The sequence below is a fragment of the Hypoxylon trugodes genome (genome assembly GCF_022578975.1).
Source record: "Hypoxylon trugodes strain CBS 135444 unplaced genomic scaffold F4822scaffold_14, whole genome shotgun sequence".
NCBI lineage: Eukaryota > Fungi > Ascomycota > Sordariomycetes > Xylariales > Hypoxylaceae > Hypoxylon > Hypoxylon trugodes.
Genome location: NW_026250029.1, coordinates 138,545 through 153,277, shown reverse-complemented (window position 1 = coordinate 153,277; position 14,733 = coordinate 138,545). Strand labels below are relative to the sequence as shown.

The window sequence follows — 14,733 nt, the reverse complement described above, 5'->3', positions numbered from 1 at the left end:
ATTTATATAGAATTTATTCGATACGCATGTGAAGGGAGGTTTACATGTAGAAGACCTTACAAGATGTATAAAGTCACCATTCGTTCCTAAATCTTTAGCGCTATCTTGAATCTAGCTGACCCGCTAATAGTTGCCTTGGCGATCATTACAAGGAGGTATTGGGCTCGCTCAGTGCCCGCTGTGTGTCCGCTACCTACCTCTAAAGCTCTAAAGGATCATGAAGCTTGCGGTAAACTGCCGGTCAAGTTAGGCGACTGTTTAGCGCCCTTAGATCGTAACGAGCTACAGGCACCTAAGAGGTAGGAGGTAATCATGACTACAGGTTTACGTTTTGGAAATACCAGAACAGACATTAGAGTCTTTCCATTTTCTAGGACTTTATCGAAGTAGGTAGGACAGGAAAGGCAATGGATCGTAAACAATTGACAAAATAGGCATGCTTTTCATTTAATATCACTTATTCATCGTTCATCGTACCAATAGAAATCATTCCCTCTAGCATATGATGGATCCAATGGAATGGGCATAGGGGATAAGAGAGCACGCTATCGGCTTAATTATGAGGTCAGTATAAACGCTTATATACGGCTTGGATTTATTCGTTTAGCCAGCTAGGAAGCAGAGAATCATGTCCAAAAACAGTATAGTAGTTACATTCTTGGCGGAGTTTATGTGCCAATTCCGCTAAACTCCGTCTGGATATTTTCATTTTCAATTATCCCGTTGAGTAATTAAAAAAAGGTGAAGCTTCGGACGGTCAAAATAAATAAATAGTGAGGCCTCGCTGCTCTAAATCTCTCGACGTCAGGCTTATCTCATCCATTCTTGAAGGATCGAGTTGGGTTGGCTCACTACTATCTTCACCGCAGTACGTCCATCATCAAATTGTCAACAGAGAATCCGGGATCTCAATCCTTCAAATACAATACCAATCACGAACAATATGCCTACGAATAATAGCGTCAAGAAGGCGTTGTCGCTAATCGAAGGCGATGATAAGTCTAAAGTTCTTGGCTTGACCGTTGGCAAGCATACGAATGTACAACCCGGGCAATACATCCCGAAAGCTGGTGAGTGATGGGAAAAAAGAGGGGACGAAGGAGGGGAAAATGGCAAAGAAAAATACCTACTAAAATTCCAGCCATCTATTCTTGGACTTACTAATTCTTTTCGACTCTTCCGTAGACGCACAATCCGCTCCCGAGATAACCTTCACTTCACTACCTTCCGACAAGACGTATCTAGTAGTGGGATTAGATCTCGATGCTCCATTCCCTTCCTTCGGCGTATTGGGTCCTATTCTACACTGGATTCAGCCAGGCTTCCAGGCTACCCCAGCCGGTGAAGGAGAGACAGTCAGTCTGAAGTCTAGCGCACCATTCGTAGCTAATTACATCGGTCCTGCTCCGCCGCCTGGAAGCTCGCCGCATCGGTACACGTTCTTCTTATACGAGCAACCTGAAGGTTTCGATGGGAAGAAGTACGCCCCGCCTGATGGAAAGAATCTCGGCAACGCCAAGCGTATTCGCTATGACCTGGACGCCTGGGAGAAGGAGGCTAAGCTCGGTCCCGTACTGGCTGTGAATTATTTCAACAGCAACTAAGTAATATCTAATGGAGTGAATTAATTATGATCGAGAATTTAGGAAGAATCGATATTATTATCGTATGGCGCATGGGATACCTTCTGCCTTTCCCCAATTATTAATTTGTCTAAGCTCTTTGAGAGGTCCAACAGGAATTTGTTTGGATGGATTGTTATTAGGATTAATGTCGTTATTCACCAATACTCACATACACATATTCCTCAACAATTGATCTTCCAAAACTCTTCTTGTCCAGTAAAAGCAAAGACCCTTCGATTTTTTTTCTTCGGGCTGGGAACTCGAGATTCTTGGTTGACAGGATTTACGGGTCCCTGTTAGAGCCATGAAATTCCCTCCTGTGGTTTATCGCTGTCATTTGTTTTTGCGTCTTTTCTCCATCTTCTATTTATTTCTGGAATTTCGTTAGGCCATGATGCGAGTCCCCTATCACCAACCTCCAATATTAGTTGCTCCCAAATTTCAGATTGGAGTCTTTCTTAGGCTTATGAGCCTTCTCGCGCATAATACTTGAATTTACTAATTACTTGATGACTTACATACAAATGATCTTTAGGTAGCTAGATGAACGGGCCGCTTCCGACATCATTCATCGAGACCATTATCTCTAAAGTGCCGTCATCCTGCATGTATCCGCACCCGTCATAGTGAGTTAACAATGATAGACCAATGGTAACACTTCTTGATTTCTAGAGGGCGCAAATAACTTGACTAATAATTAACCCAGCTTACTTCCGCGCCACCTCATCAAAGTTGTCGTGGGTCCTATCAAATGCCTGGCCAGTTTTTGTGTTGTCGACTCTTGAAATTTTACCGCCAGCTGAGACGTACAACTGCTCCCCGGATTGTGACATGATATCGTTCCCGAATTTCTCTCTGCCTATTGCCATTGCGCACGTCCAAACAATTACTGACAGGCTCCAGTCTCTTTCAATATTTATAGCTTTGTACCACAATATCCTTCGATACTATTCGCTACATCCAGAAGACGGGAGCTGCAAAGCAACATGTAAGATAATGGAGCACAATAACCGTCTGCGGTTGAGGCCTAAAGCCTCAAAAATTTTAGGCAACTCCATGAAATGGTATTGAATGCCTTGAATTGTCATAACACGTGTTGCGGTTGAACCCATATTGGACCCTCATTTACTCCAAATCCTAATGTCTTCCTGTCAGGCTTGAGCATACAGCAGCAAATACGAGTATGACAATGTCTCAGGTGGACGTGATGTGGACATCACGTAAGGTGCAATCTAGATTATTGTATTCTCTTCGATGTGAATTTGCCGTGAGGCTACAGCTATTTGGGCGGCAAAGGGGACAAGTAGGTACATACCATAGCCATTTGTTAATTCACCAAAAGGGTCTGGCACAACACGGATAAATTTCTAGATATGTTAAGGCGATTACTTGCCGTTGTTGGGAAGAACAAACCGATAACTTAAGCCTTGAAACCAATATTGGACCCCAAGCACCCAAGATCTGATATATATCCCGTAGGCCCGCTTAGGCTCTGTTTCTGGCACACTTAACTTGATCTACTCCCACCAACCCACGAAGAGTTAAACCAGCTTGTCCGAGATGGCTAAGAAGAAGAAGAGTAAAGGAGCGCGTCCACCACCACCCCAAGGAATCCAGACTCCTAATACCAGACCTCCCCAAATTACACCACCTCGAGAAGCCTCACCACCCCATTCTATTTCACAACCCACACAGATTAAACCTCAACAAGCCACACCTCCCCGAAATATCACACCTCCTCGGGAGCCTACACCACCTCGAGACCCTACACCCCCGAGAGCGCCGTCGCCACCAAGAGTAGCCACACCTCCCAGAGAGGCTACGCCGGCCCCTTCTACTGTACCGGAGCTCTATCACGCGACAGAAGAACCCCTTCCTCCTTCTCCCGAACCGAGAGAATATTCGCAGGTACGTCAGCTCTTATAGAGGCCTCAGATTGGGATGCGATATGCTAATGAACATGACATAGACCGAAGATAATTATGCCAATTACAGAACCGCAGAAGAAGTCCCCGAAGACTGGGTAAGTCACGCCATTTAATGCGTTGTACCACCAGATAACTTACATATTCTATTTCTAGCATAATGGCTTCGATGACAAAGAAAGTCAAGTCGCTCTTATCGATTCGAGCCTTACGCGCTTTTCTTTCGAAGACAGTGACCACGTCACCTCCGAGGTACCAGCTGCTGATTTCAAAGCCGGCTCGACGCATTCCGCTGATGAGGGCTATGAGCATGTCAGTTCCGAGCCGCAACAATTTACTGAAGATCAACCCCAGCCTACTACTGAAGACCAAACCTTAGTCGAAGAGCAGGCTCCTATCGAAGAAGATCCAACCCAGGAGTTGCCCGCAGAGGAACTACTCCTAGAGGAACCATTTAAGGAACAGGTCTTTGACTTCCAACAATACGACCAACTACCTCGCATCTCCCCTCCTAATAAACACCTAAGGCCTCATAACGTATTCAAGTTCGACCTTGAAGCACTTGTTGGGGCTATCCAGAATGGCTACTCGGCGGCGGAGTTACGCGACTATCTAAGCTATTACCAGAAGGTCGACGATGCACTCCTTAAGGAGAACCTCAATGCAGAAGTTAGCGGGTTCCCAGCCATATTCTTCATCGCCGAGACCAACGATGCAGAGCTTCTCCGGCTTTGGATCAAATACGGCGGTGATCCGAACGCGACTCACGGACCTTTCGATTTCCCCCTATTGGCCTTCGCGATCTTGCGCGGCTCTCGATCACGTCTAGAAGCGACCAAGGTTACCGAGACATTGCTGAGGCTAGGCGCATCGGCACCTCTATCCATCCCCGTAGTATACTACCTCCCGTACAACCGCGACCTTTCGGAGTTTGGTCCTAGAGAGGAAGATATACCCGAGATTGCGGAGGGCCAGAAACTTTGGTGCACTCCAGAGATACGGTCGAAGTTGGTTACTGCGCTGAGCCTAACGCAACGATACCGACTCTGGCAAGCGACATTCCTAGAGCCAGCTTCAGGTCGTCAACGAACCTTGGCTTTGCGAAAGGACGCCGAAGAAGTTCTCGGACTCCAACAAACCATCATCGGGCAGCGACTAGCAGCATGGTCCCTAACGAAGAGTTTCCTTGTGTAAGTATTACTTCATTCCATCATTTTATCCGACGGATGACTAATATTAAATAGACACCTCGCTATGCCGAGCAAGAAGCCTCTGGTGCTCATTTTCGCAGGACCCAAAGGACACGGTGAGCGCCAACTCGCGAAGCGACTATCGAATCTTCTATCCTTGGAGCTTCAATATGTCGACTACGCTCAGTTGGAGAGTGATGACGAGCTTTTTGGTCCCAAGTCGCCGGCCGAAGGTTACGAGTTTGGTTCACCTTTGAACAACTTCCTCGCCGAAAAGACGGGACAGCGAAGCATTGTGTACATTGATGGGTTCGATAAGACGTCCGAGGAAGTTCACAAGACACTCTTGATTCCGTTCGACCGAGGTACGTTGAACATCTAATTGATTTACAAACCGTAGCTAACTGCAATAGGCGAGTACATTGACCGACGAAACGGCGAGAAAATCGATTGCTCCCAGACCATCTGGATTCTGGTAACGAGCAAATTCGACGACATCATCGACGAAAACGACAACCTACTCCGCGACTTCGACCAACGATCGCAGCACGATGTAGTCAGGCGACAGCTAAGCCGCAGCCTTCGAGGGGAATACATAGCTAGCTTCGGGGCACCGCTAGCGAGTCGGATCACCGAAACGATTCCGTTCCTAACATTTAGCGAGAACGAGCGTGCGATAATTGCCGATAGGTGCATCATGGAACTCGAAACCGTAATTGCGGCGCCAGCTGTGATTTCGGAGAACCCCGATGAGGACAAACCGGTCGGCAACGTGCAACTCCAGATCGTGAACAACGCCAGCGTCTGCTCTATTATTGCGAATGAATACTACCTACCTGAGCTCGGAGCAGACAGCATCGCTCGTGGTGTTGACGCGGCTATTGCCAACCCGGTAGTAGGCCAGTACTTAGAGGGAGACGATTTCGGCGAGGACCAAGCCGAGACCAGGTTTACAGTCGGAACGAATGAGGAGAATGAAGTGGAAGTATTACCCGTGCCTACTAACACGGATTACCCTAACGACCTAGGGTCTAGGTATTATTAATAATTGGCCTTCATACGTAAAATGGTGTCTGGTATCGTTGGTACTATGATGTATTGTTGATGGTTGTTTTATTAGAGATGGAATTGGGAGGGGAAAGTTATGGGGGATTTAGGTGGCTGTCATTCACTAAAAAATTAATTTCTTTTGTCTGTAACCCAACTGTATATAGGTATTGGTATTAATACCGAGGAATTTCAGGATCGCGATTACCATGCATCTCCCTTCCTAGACTCTCACGAATACGGTTAACTAATGCAGGCACAACGTATATAATGGTCTAAATGGCCCGTGCCTATACACAGTTAGCTTCCTTACCCCTTCACATGTCAGAAAGTTGAGTTTCCGTCATTCCCGTAATGCTGGACGTTGTTAAGTGACGTAATAGACAGGGTTACCCCGATTTTAGATCTTGACTGGATCCGGTGAAGCTTCTCGTCATTGAAGCGTCAGTGAAGAAGGTACTCTAGGTAAACCGTATTATTAAATTTGCTTCGATTGATTTATTAAAGATTTGATTCTCATGGTCTTTTCTTCTTTCGATGTTTTTTAAGCACACATCTCTTTAGCTTTATTGATAGCTTCATATACGGCGTTCAAAAGTGATCCTTCGTTCTGATGATCCGTCATGGCGTCGACATCCGAATTTCAACGTCAACTCAAGAATTTGCATAATCCGGTTGCTCATCCGTTCCAATTCATATCCGATATACTCCAATGGCAATTTCAATTTTTCTTTAACATCTTCCAATGGTTCGCCAACTTATTCTTCTCCCCAACTCCTCCGGGGCCGAGCACCCGGTTAGGAAGACCTAAAGTTGCCATCATTGGTGCTGGTATTACCGGAGTGACATCCGCAGCTCATTGTATTGGTCATGGATTTGACATTGAGATTTTCGAGGCGGGAGATAAGAACAGCCTAGGGGGTATTTGGAGCGTATGTGAACCAATTTGCACCAAATGGCAGGATACCAATGTGCTAACCGCGTTGCTGTATAATAGAAAGTCAACAACACCTCTAGCCTCCAAATCCATTCGTTTATGTACCGGTTTCACCCATCTATAAAATGGCGTCATGGGTACCCGGACCGACAGCAGATCATTAGCCAGGTTACTCAACTATGGGAGCGATACGGCCTGGACACGAGAACCAAATTCAATACCAAGGTGGACAAAGTATACCAAGATGCTAAGGGCCGCTGGGTTATTAACAATCCTGCCAACGGTAGATTCGAAGGTGTCATCGCTGCTGTAGGAACTTGTGGTGATCCCAAGATGCCTCGTATGGATGGCATGGACCAATACAAAAACCCAATCTACCACTCAAGCCAATTGACTGGGTACGTATAGCGACAATGATTGCGCAAGTATTGTTACTAACGGGAATCCAGAGTTAATGCCTCGGGCAAGTCGATGATCATCATTGGTGGTGGCGCATCAGCAGTTGAAGCTCTAGAATATGCTTCCGTATGTCTTACCCTCCCCCGCCGAGTTGTCTTAGAGAACCGATGGGTAGTTTTATGTTGCTAACTGATTATTTCAGGAAGAGGGTGCATCGAAGGTTTATATCCTATCTCGTAGTGACAAGTGGATTATTCCCCGTAACTGGATTATCGATATTATCCTCTCTTTGAATATCTGGGGGCAGGAGACAATGCTATCCGCTATTCCGGAGGCGCTGCTGAAGAAATTCTTCTACCGAGACTTGCAGGATTTGGCTCCAAATGATAAGGGCATATTTATGGATACTCCTATGGTCAATTCCGATGTCATGGACAAGCTCCGTTCCGGGCAAGCTGAGTGGATACGATGCGATATCGAGAACTTTACCGACACGGGTGTCCTTGTCAACAAGAGGGATAAAGGAGTACCTAAGGGAGGTCCTGGTAAGCCGGTGAACATTGAAGGCGACATGGTGGTTATGGCGACTGGATACAAGAGACCTTCATTAAGTTTTCTTCCCGATGATTGCTTCAAGGAGCCATATGGACCGCCAAACTGGTACCTTCAAACATTCCCTCCACAACACCCGTCTATTTCGGCCATAAATTGCACATATCTCTCGGCAATCGGCACTGTTGGTAATTGGCATATCGGCATATACACACGAATCCTTCTCATGTTCCTCGTGGACCCCTTAACCCGACCAGCCACATTCTGGATGGAGCGTTGGATCGATATGACCAAGATTTTGAAGGCGACTTCCCCAACAGGAGCTTTTGATTTCTTCACATATCTTGAGCTGCTCTGGTGGTTCTTCTTCTGCGTCACCGTCAACCCGTTCCGATGGAAGTGGGCATTGTTCGTCTTCTGCGGGTTGGGCTTCGCACTACCTAAGCAAGTGGTAGAGGCCGAAGATCATATCCGCAACGGTTTCGGAACGGCCGAAGCCGACCAGGGAGGTAGAGATGTTGGTAGAAGTTTCTAGGGGGATGGCATGAGCGCCTCTCTGTTGAGGTTCCTTGCGGTTCAACTAATTGGGGAAGACATGATGCATGATATTGAGATTGAAAGTTATTATTCGGAGTTCCAATAATTCTTTCGATGGCTGGTTTCTCGGTTTAGAAGTCGAGAAGCGCTTTAAAAAACACATATTGCGACGACGGTATGCAACAGCGAGCCCGATTCGATCAACAAAGCGAATTGCGTTTACGATTTTATGACGCCTAAAAGGAGACAAAAATATCATCTATTCGGCGATCAGTGTTAGTGTAAATACTTGTTTTGAGTATTGAAGTTGGCACTCACAAGTCAGCCAAAGGAGTACTGGATACACGATAGAGACTGGCCAGCGTATATAGCCGACTGCGAGTAAATATAAATTAGATAGAAATAAATTGGGTATGATTCCGTTAACGTTTTCCTCGGTCTCGTCGTCCACCTTCCATGACCTTGACACGCTTGTTGAATCTATCGCCTATTTCTCTAGAACCGGCCCCATAACCGCTTCCACGACCGCTGTCAGTAGTCTCCCTACCTCTCTTACGACTCCTGTCGAGTAATGCTCGAGTGCCGCCGCCGCCCTCCTTGCGCTTGGTCAATCGTTCGATTCGGTCCACACCTTCACCGAGGTCTCGCCAATCTTCACCACCGAAGTTCATCTTGTTATTGCGGCCCTCAGTCTTATTTCGCTTGGCGCGATCCTTCTTGCTCTCCTTCGGTAATCGGACGAAGTTGGTTTCTTCATATTCTCGTCTGCGATCCTCCTCTTTCCGTTCACCGGCGGTTTTGATCTTCCTGCCGCCGGATACGATTGTTGTTCCGATACTGGGTTCGGCAAGCGGCATGGTTGAAAGTTCGGTCGAAATGTATTCGTCCACAGCAGCGGACTTCATAGGTCTGCGATCGCCTCGTTCTCTTCGCTCAGCTGTAGGCATGACGGTTGGGGTGATCTTTGGTGGGCGGTATGCGCCGGTCTTATCTTGCGTTGTGGCTGCAGCGGCCATTCCGACAGGATTTGAAGGTGGTGCAAAATTGCTGAAACTAGGTGCAAATTGTTTCGCCGATATATTGGCCGCAGGCCTAGACAGACCTTCATCCCCAGAAGCTTCTTCTTCGTCGCTGTCTTCGGACCCTTCATCCGACTCTTCCTCTGACTCCGATTCAGCATCTTTCGCTACTTGCGCGGCAATGCGATCCGCGTCATCGGCTGCGCGTAGGATTTTATCGAGTTGGAATTGTAATTTTTCCTCGAGAGGTCTAACTCCCTTGTCGAGATATAATCGCAACTCGACTAACTTCTTAACCACCGTATCTGAGAGCTCTTGGTTTTCCTTGTCATTTTCTGCGCTGGTGTTTTTCGCATTTCGGATTTTGACTAGGATTAAAAAGACGAGATTTTGTAGGTAGGAGAGCAGAAGTTCATTTTTTACATCCAGGAGGGATACACCGTCTGGAGTCGGTTCGATGCCAGAAAGTTTAGGAGTGGCTTCGAATGCAGATGTTAATGAATTTGTTAAAGAATCCAACAAGACTGGTAAAGAAGCAGGGACTGCCATTGTGTGGAAAAAGTTATTTTTTCTTGCTGTATTGATTCCAAGAAATACTTCGCAATAATTCTCCAATTCAAATGAAGAATAAAAAAAAATAAATTTGGTCGAGCGATAACGATAAGATCAGTATCCTTGCTACCTATAGTAAGACCCGCTGCAGTGGTCGCTTTTTAGTCCCCACTCTCGGATCCTTACTAGGTATGTAGTGGGTCGATGATTAGAGGATACCGTAATTTCTTAGGGACAAGCTGGCTTGGAAAAGTATCCACCTCATAATCTCATAATTATGGGATGTACCTACATAAAGAAGCTCCTAAATTTTATGAAATTTGGACAGCTGTAGCAACATCAAAGATCTAATTACCTTATACCTTAGAGCTTCCTTCCAAGCTGAAACCGTCATCGAAAGTTTCCCAGCTAAGCCGCGCGCCCTTTTTTAACGTAGTAACGTAATAAATCGACGCGATATCTCCGTACACAACCTAATCACCAACGATTCTCGAAACATACGAAACATTACAACATACTTATTCATACGTAACTTCGGCAAGTCTTGACTACCTAGGTAGACTCCGTTTTCGAAAAAGACATCAACCAACTAGCCAATCGAGCCTTTGTGCTCTATTATTGGCCGCGAATCCTTTTTTCCCTCTACGGCGTTCAATGATACGTAAGTTGACAACAACAAAAATCTGTTGCCTGATTGCCAAATACACTGCCACTCTCGCTTCTACTACGACCGTATTTCCTGGTCTGGAGGAACTCCCAGCTAACTCCTTAAAATTAGACTCGATGTCATAAAAAATTCCGATCACGATGAAGTCGAGAACTTTTGCGCCGTCGTGGGCGCTTTGCTCCGCGTTGCTAGCACTCCCTCAACTTACGAGCGCTTTCTATCTCCCCGGTGTCGCGCCCGCATCATATGACTTGGGTGAAAAGGTGCCTCTTTATGTCAACAGTATCAAACCTGTCGCCGCCCAAGATGCGCTCCTTCACTCCGTCATGTCGTACGACTACTACAACGAGCAGTTCCGATTCTGCCAGCCCGAGGGCGGCCCATCCTACGTATCCGAAAGCCTAGGAAGTATTCTATTTGGCGATCGAATAATGACCTCGCCGTTCGAGCTGAACATGATGAAGAACGATACTTGCAAGCAACTATGTACTTCGAAATATGATATGCCGTCTGCACACTTCGTCAACAAGCGAATAATGCAGGGTTATGCCTTGAACTGGCTGGTGGATGGGCTACCGGCGGGCCAACACCTCCTTGATGACCTCACTGGAACCACCTTCTACAGTCCGGGATTTGCTATGGGTACTATCTCCACGACTGACCCCGATGGCCCGACCTTTTTCAACAACCACTACGACATCGTTATCGAATACCACAAGGTAAACGGGAAGGAAGACAAGTTGAGAGTGGTGGGAGTGATTGTTCAACCTTCGTCCAAGGCCTACAAAGGTGATATCCAGAACCAGTGCAAAGATGACCAAACGCCGCCTGTCGTTCTTGTTGAAGACGCCGACGCTCAAACCGAGGTTACGTTCACCTACAGCGTCTACTGGACTGAGTCACCCACCGCTTGGGCTACGCGATGGGATAAATATCTACACGTATTTGACCCTAAGATCCACTGGTTCTCACTCGTCAACTCTGCAGTCGTTGTCATCTTCTTGACCGTCACTGTCACTTCTGTTCTATTCCGAGCTTTGAAGAAGGATATTGCAAGGTACAACAGGTTGGATCAGATTAACTTGGATGATCTCTCAGGAACCTCAGCTCTCGAGGATGGTGTTCAGGAGGATTCTGGTTGGAAGCTAGTTCACGGAGATGTCTTCCGAACTCCTTCGCACCCTCTTCTCCTCTCTGTCTTCCTTGGCAATGGTGCTCAGCTGTTCGTTATGACCGGCTTCACCATTTGCTTTGCGCTATTGGGTTTCCTGTCACCATCGAACCGTGGCTCTCTTGGAACGATAATGATCTTCCTATATACCCTACTTAGCTTCGTTGGTGGTTACGTTTCTGCGAGAGCTTATAAGTCGATGAATGGCGAGAAGTGGAAGCTAAACATTGGATTGACTCCTCTTCTTGTTCCCGGTATCGTCTTCTCGACATTCTTCTTCCTAAACCTATTCTTGTGGGCTAATGGAGCTGCCGGTGCCGTTCCATTCACTACTATGCTAGTCATCATTGGAATTTGGTTCGTTATTTCGATCCCTCTTTCATTTAGTGGTTCGTGGCTTGGATTCCGCGCATCAGTTGTCGAGCCCCCGGTCCGAACCAACCAAATCCCGAGACAAATTCCTCCCTCTACAACCTACTTGAAGCCGATTCCCAGCATGCTACTTGTTGGTATCTTGCCTTTTGGCGCCATCTTCGTTGAACTCTACTTCATTATGAGCTCCATTTGGTTTAGTAAGATCTACTACATGTTCGGCTTCCTCTTCCTGTGCTATGGCCTTATGATCATCACTTGCGCTGCAGTCACAGTTCTTATGGTATACTTCCTGCTTTGCGCTGAGAACTACCACTGGCAGTGGCGATCTTTCCTAGCAGCAGGCATGAGCGCAGGTTACATCTTCGCGCACGCCTTGATTTACCTAATCAGCAAGTTGTCTCTAGGTGGCTTGTCTGGTACGGTCTTGTACATCGGATATAGTGCTCTGCTTTCCTTCCTTTTCTTTATCTTGACAGGTATGTGAAACTAACATGTGATTAATGTTTATTGTCTTTACTAACATAATATCATAGGATCTATTGGATTCTTCTCGAGTTGGTGGTTTGTGCAGAAAATTTACGGATCCATCAAAATCGACTAAGTAATTAATGGCAAGAGAGGAGGATGAAGGGAAGACCTCATACTGAGCCAAGTGACTCGAGGATGCTTCCTACTTTTGTACCATATATATGTACGACCGAGGTTATTTGTTCCATACGTACCTGCGCTGTCTCTTTCAACTTGTTGACAAGGGATAAAATGAGTATTTGATGAGTTGCATAAGTGGTCTGCAAGTTCTAAAGAGCTCGGCGTTATGGGAGGCGTCAAGTTTTCTTCCAGGTTCTTTTTGTTGGGGAGGGCTCTCGCATGAAAAACGAACAAGTGTAGAACAGAAACAAGAAAATGTCTACCACCCGGCTTTTGTGTAGCTGGTGTAGACATCGATTGAGTTACCTACTGAATACGTCTTTGAAAAGCATCAATAGAGTACCATCATTCAATGGATTTATATTCATGCTTCCTTCTATCGTTATCTATAAGCATGAACTCAGCTGGAGGTATATTTAATCAATATATTTGTGATGTCATACCGAAGATACCCAGGTAAGTAAGCTAGGTTGTCATAACGCGAGATCGATCCGGGTTTGAAGTGGAACGAGCGGCGCGTCCCGAGAAAGTGAAATCGACCACACCATTCCGATATGCTGGGTAGATGATGCGGGAGTATGTAGACTGCAACGTAAATCTACTACGATGACCCTGTTTTTAAATAGTATATGCATACCACAAACCTTTGTAAGCAACCCGGTGGACGGCCTTCGAACTCCCCTCGATAATATGATCATATATATGGTTATACGTATCAATTCATCGCGCTTATAGAGTATCTTGGCTATATCATAACGAGCATAACTCTATTTGCGCGCAATGGTAGGCTTAAGTAGAGAGCATATAGGCATACACCACCAACTTAGCCCATGTACCCTCGCTACACACCCGCTCATTCATCATCATCCTCATCATCATCGGCCATAAACTGAAACTGCACCTTCTCACCCACCGGCGACGTACTAACGGGCTGCTGTCCCGCAGCCGCCCCCGCGCCAGCCCCTCCATCAACCACACTCCCCCGTCTCCAAGCCTCTCTCTGCTCCCTCTCCCTCTCAACTCTAATCCTAACCTGTTCCTCCCTAGCCCTACGCTCACGTTCTTCCCGCTCAATCCTCTCCTTCTCCTCAGCAGCCCGCCGTTCTTCCTCCTCACGCTCCTTCCGCGCCTTCTCTTCCTCCGGGTCGTAATCTTCCGCGTCAATCCCTTGTTCCGAGATAAACGCTAACTGCGCCATGGCTCCCTTACGCACTTGCTCTTCGTTCGGCCATGGCGCGAAGTCTACGCCGCTGAGCGGGTTCACGTTCCATTGGAGATCCTCTGGTAACGCTGTTGCTGGGGGATCGGCGGCGGGGGTCTGTTGTGTGGAGTCTTGGCCGTTTGCGTTTCCTGGGGTCGGTTGTGCGCCGTTGGGGGTTGCTGCGGCGGGAGTGGCTGCGTCGGTACTGCCGATTGCTCCGTTGTCTGTGGATGTGCTGTTGAGGGCGCTGGCGGGTGGGAGGGTGGTTTTGCTTATGCGGCGGGCGTAGGCTAGGAGTTCATCGTAGTTTACGTCGTAGCTTGGGGCGTCGGAGGGGAAGACTGTGGCGGATGCTCCGACAAGCTCTTTGCGCGTGTTGGCTAAGAGGCGGAGGGTATCTTTGATTTGGGAATCGAGGCTGGTTGTCGCGGCTCGTAGGTCTTGTATGCGCTTGTAATTTGACTGGTGGGTTTGTACTATATTGTGTGGAAATTGCAGTTAGCTTCTTGTTAAGATAAATCACAAATTGAAGCAAAACGTACGCTCCTCTAAGCCCTTGTTCAGCTCAATGTCTGCGAGACCTAGCTCATTGACCTGATTTACGGACGGGTGGTATTTGGAAATTGAGTCAACTAATGTCCCAAGTGCTTTTTCGACACGGTCGAAGCATGTATCGAGTTGCTTGTCCATGTTTGTGGTGGGAAATTCGTACGTCGAGGGCGTCGAATTGTGTAAGTGGAAGGCAGAAAAGACGAAGCTCTAGCTTTCGCAATGGGGAATTTACTTCTAAGATTCAAAGGTACTTAGGTACATCCGATAGTTACACGATTGTGGGGTCTTAGCGCATGTGAAGTGTGGCTCGACTACTTGATTTTGTCCAATTAAATA

General features: G+C 46.9%; 6 protein-coding genes across 6 annotated transcripts; 4 read left to right on the top strand and 2 right to left on the bottom strand.

Annotated features, from left to right (window-relative positions):
• The first annotated feature begins 563 nt into the window (after positions 1-563).
• F4822DRAFT_423154 (putative protease inhibitor) lies at positions 564-2,216 on the top strand. Its single transcript, XM_051459946.1, has 2 exons — positions 564-1,070; positions 1,186-2,216. Exons 1-2 carry the CDS (start codon positions 944-946, stop codon positions 1,602-1,604), a joined length of 546 nt encoding a protein of 181 aa, XP_051308434.1. The 5' UTR covers positions 564-943; the 3' UTR covers positions 1,605-2,216.
• A 413-nt stretch (positions 2,217-2,629) lies between these two features.
• On the top strand, positions 2,630-5,994 carry F4822DRAFT_423158 (P-loop containing nucleoside triphosphate hydrolase protein). Its single transcript, XM_051459947.1, has 5 exons — positions 2,630-3,533; positions 3,595-3,648; positions 3,707-4,740; positions 4,795-5,105; positions 5,154-5,994. The coding sequence occupies exons 1-5, from the start codon at positions 3,186-3,188 to the stop codon at positions 5,783-5,785; spliced, it is 2,379 nt and encodes a 792-aa protein (XP_051308433.1). The 5' UTR covers positions 2,630-3,185; the 3' UTR covers positions 5,786-5,994.
• Positions 5,926-8,233, top strand: F4822DRAFT_101912 (FAD/NAD(P)-binding domain-containing protein). Its single transcript, XM_051452331.1, has 4 exons — positions 5,926-6,719; positions 6,785-7,122; positions 7,174-7,249; positions 7,326-8,233. Exons 1-4 carry the CDS (start codon positions 6,411-6,413, stop codon positions 8,208-8,210), a joined length of 1,608 nt encoding a protein of 535 aa, XP_051308432.1. The 5' UTR covers positions 5,926-6,410; the 3' UTR covers positions 8,211-8,233.
• A 401-nt stretch (positions 8,234-8,634) lies between these two features.
• F4822DRAFT_435332 (uncharacterized protein) lies at positions 8,635-9,780 on the bottom strand (the record flags this gene model as incomplete). The annotated part of the gene is made up of 1 exon (XM_051462154.1): positions 8,635-9,780. One exon carries the CDS (start codon positions 9,778-9,780, stop codon positions 8,635-8,637), a length of 1,146 nt encoding a protein of 381 aa, XP_051308431.1.
• A 673-nt stretch (positions 9,781-10,453) lies between these two features.
• On the top strand, positions 10,454-13,075 carry F4822DRAFT_423148 (Nonaspanin). Its single transcript, XM_051459945.1, has 2 exons — positions 10,454-12,472; positions 12,530-13,075. Exons 1-2 carry the CDS (start codon positions 10,591-10,593, stop codon positions 12,595-12,597), a joined length of 1,950 nt encoding a protein of 649 aa, XP_051308430.1. The 5' UTR covers positions 10,454-10,590; the 3' UTR covers positions 12,598-13,075.
• A 272-nt stretch (positions 13,076-13,347) lies between these two features.
• On the bottom strand, positions 13,348-14,581 carry F4822DRAFT_423147 (uncharacterized protein). The gene is made up of 2 exons (XM_051459944.1): positions 14,388-14,581; positions 13,348-14,321 (listed from the first exon to the last, which is right to left on the bottom strand). Exons 1-2 carry the CDS (start codon positions 14,533-14,535, stop codon positions 13,498-13,500), a joined length of 972 nt encoding a protein of 323 aa, XP_051308429.1. The 5' UTR covers positions 14,536-14,581; the 3' UTR covers positions 13,348-13,497.
• Positions 14,582-14,733: the final 152 nt, after the last annotated feature.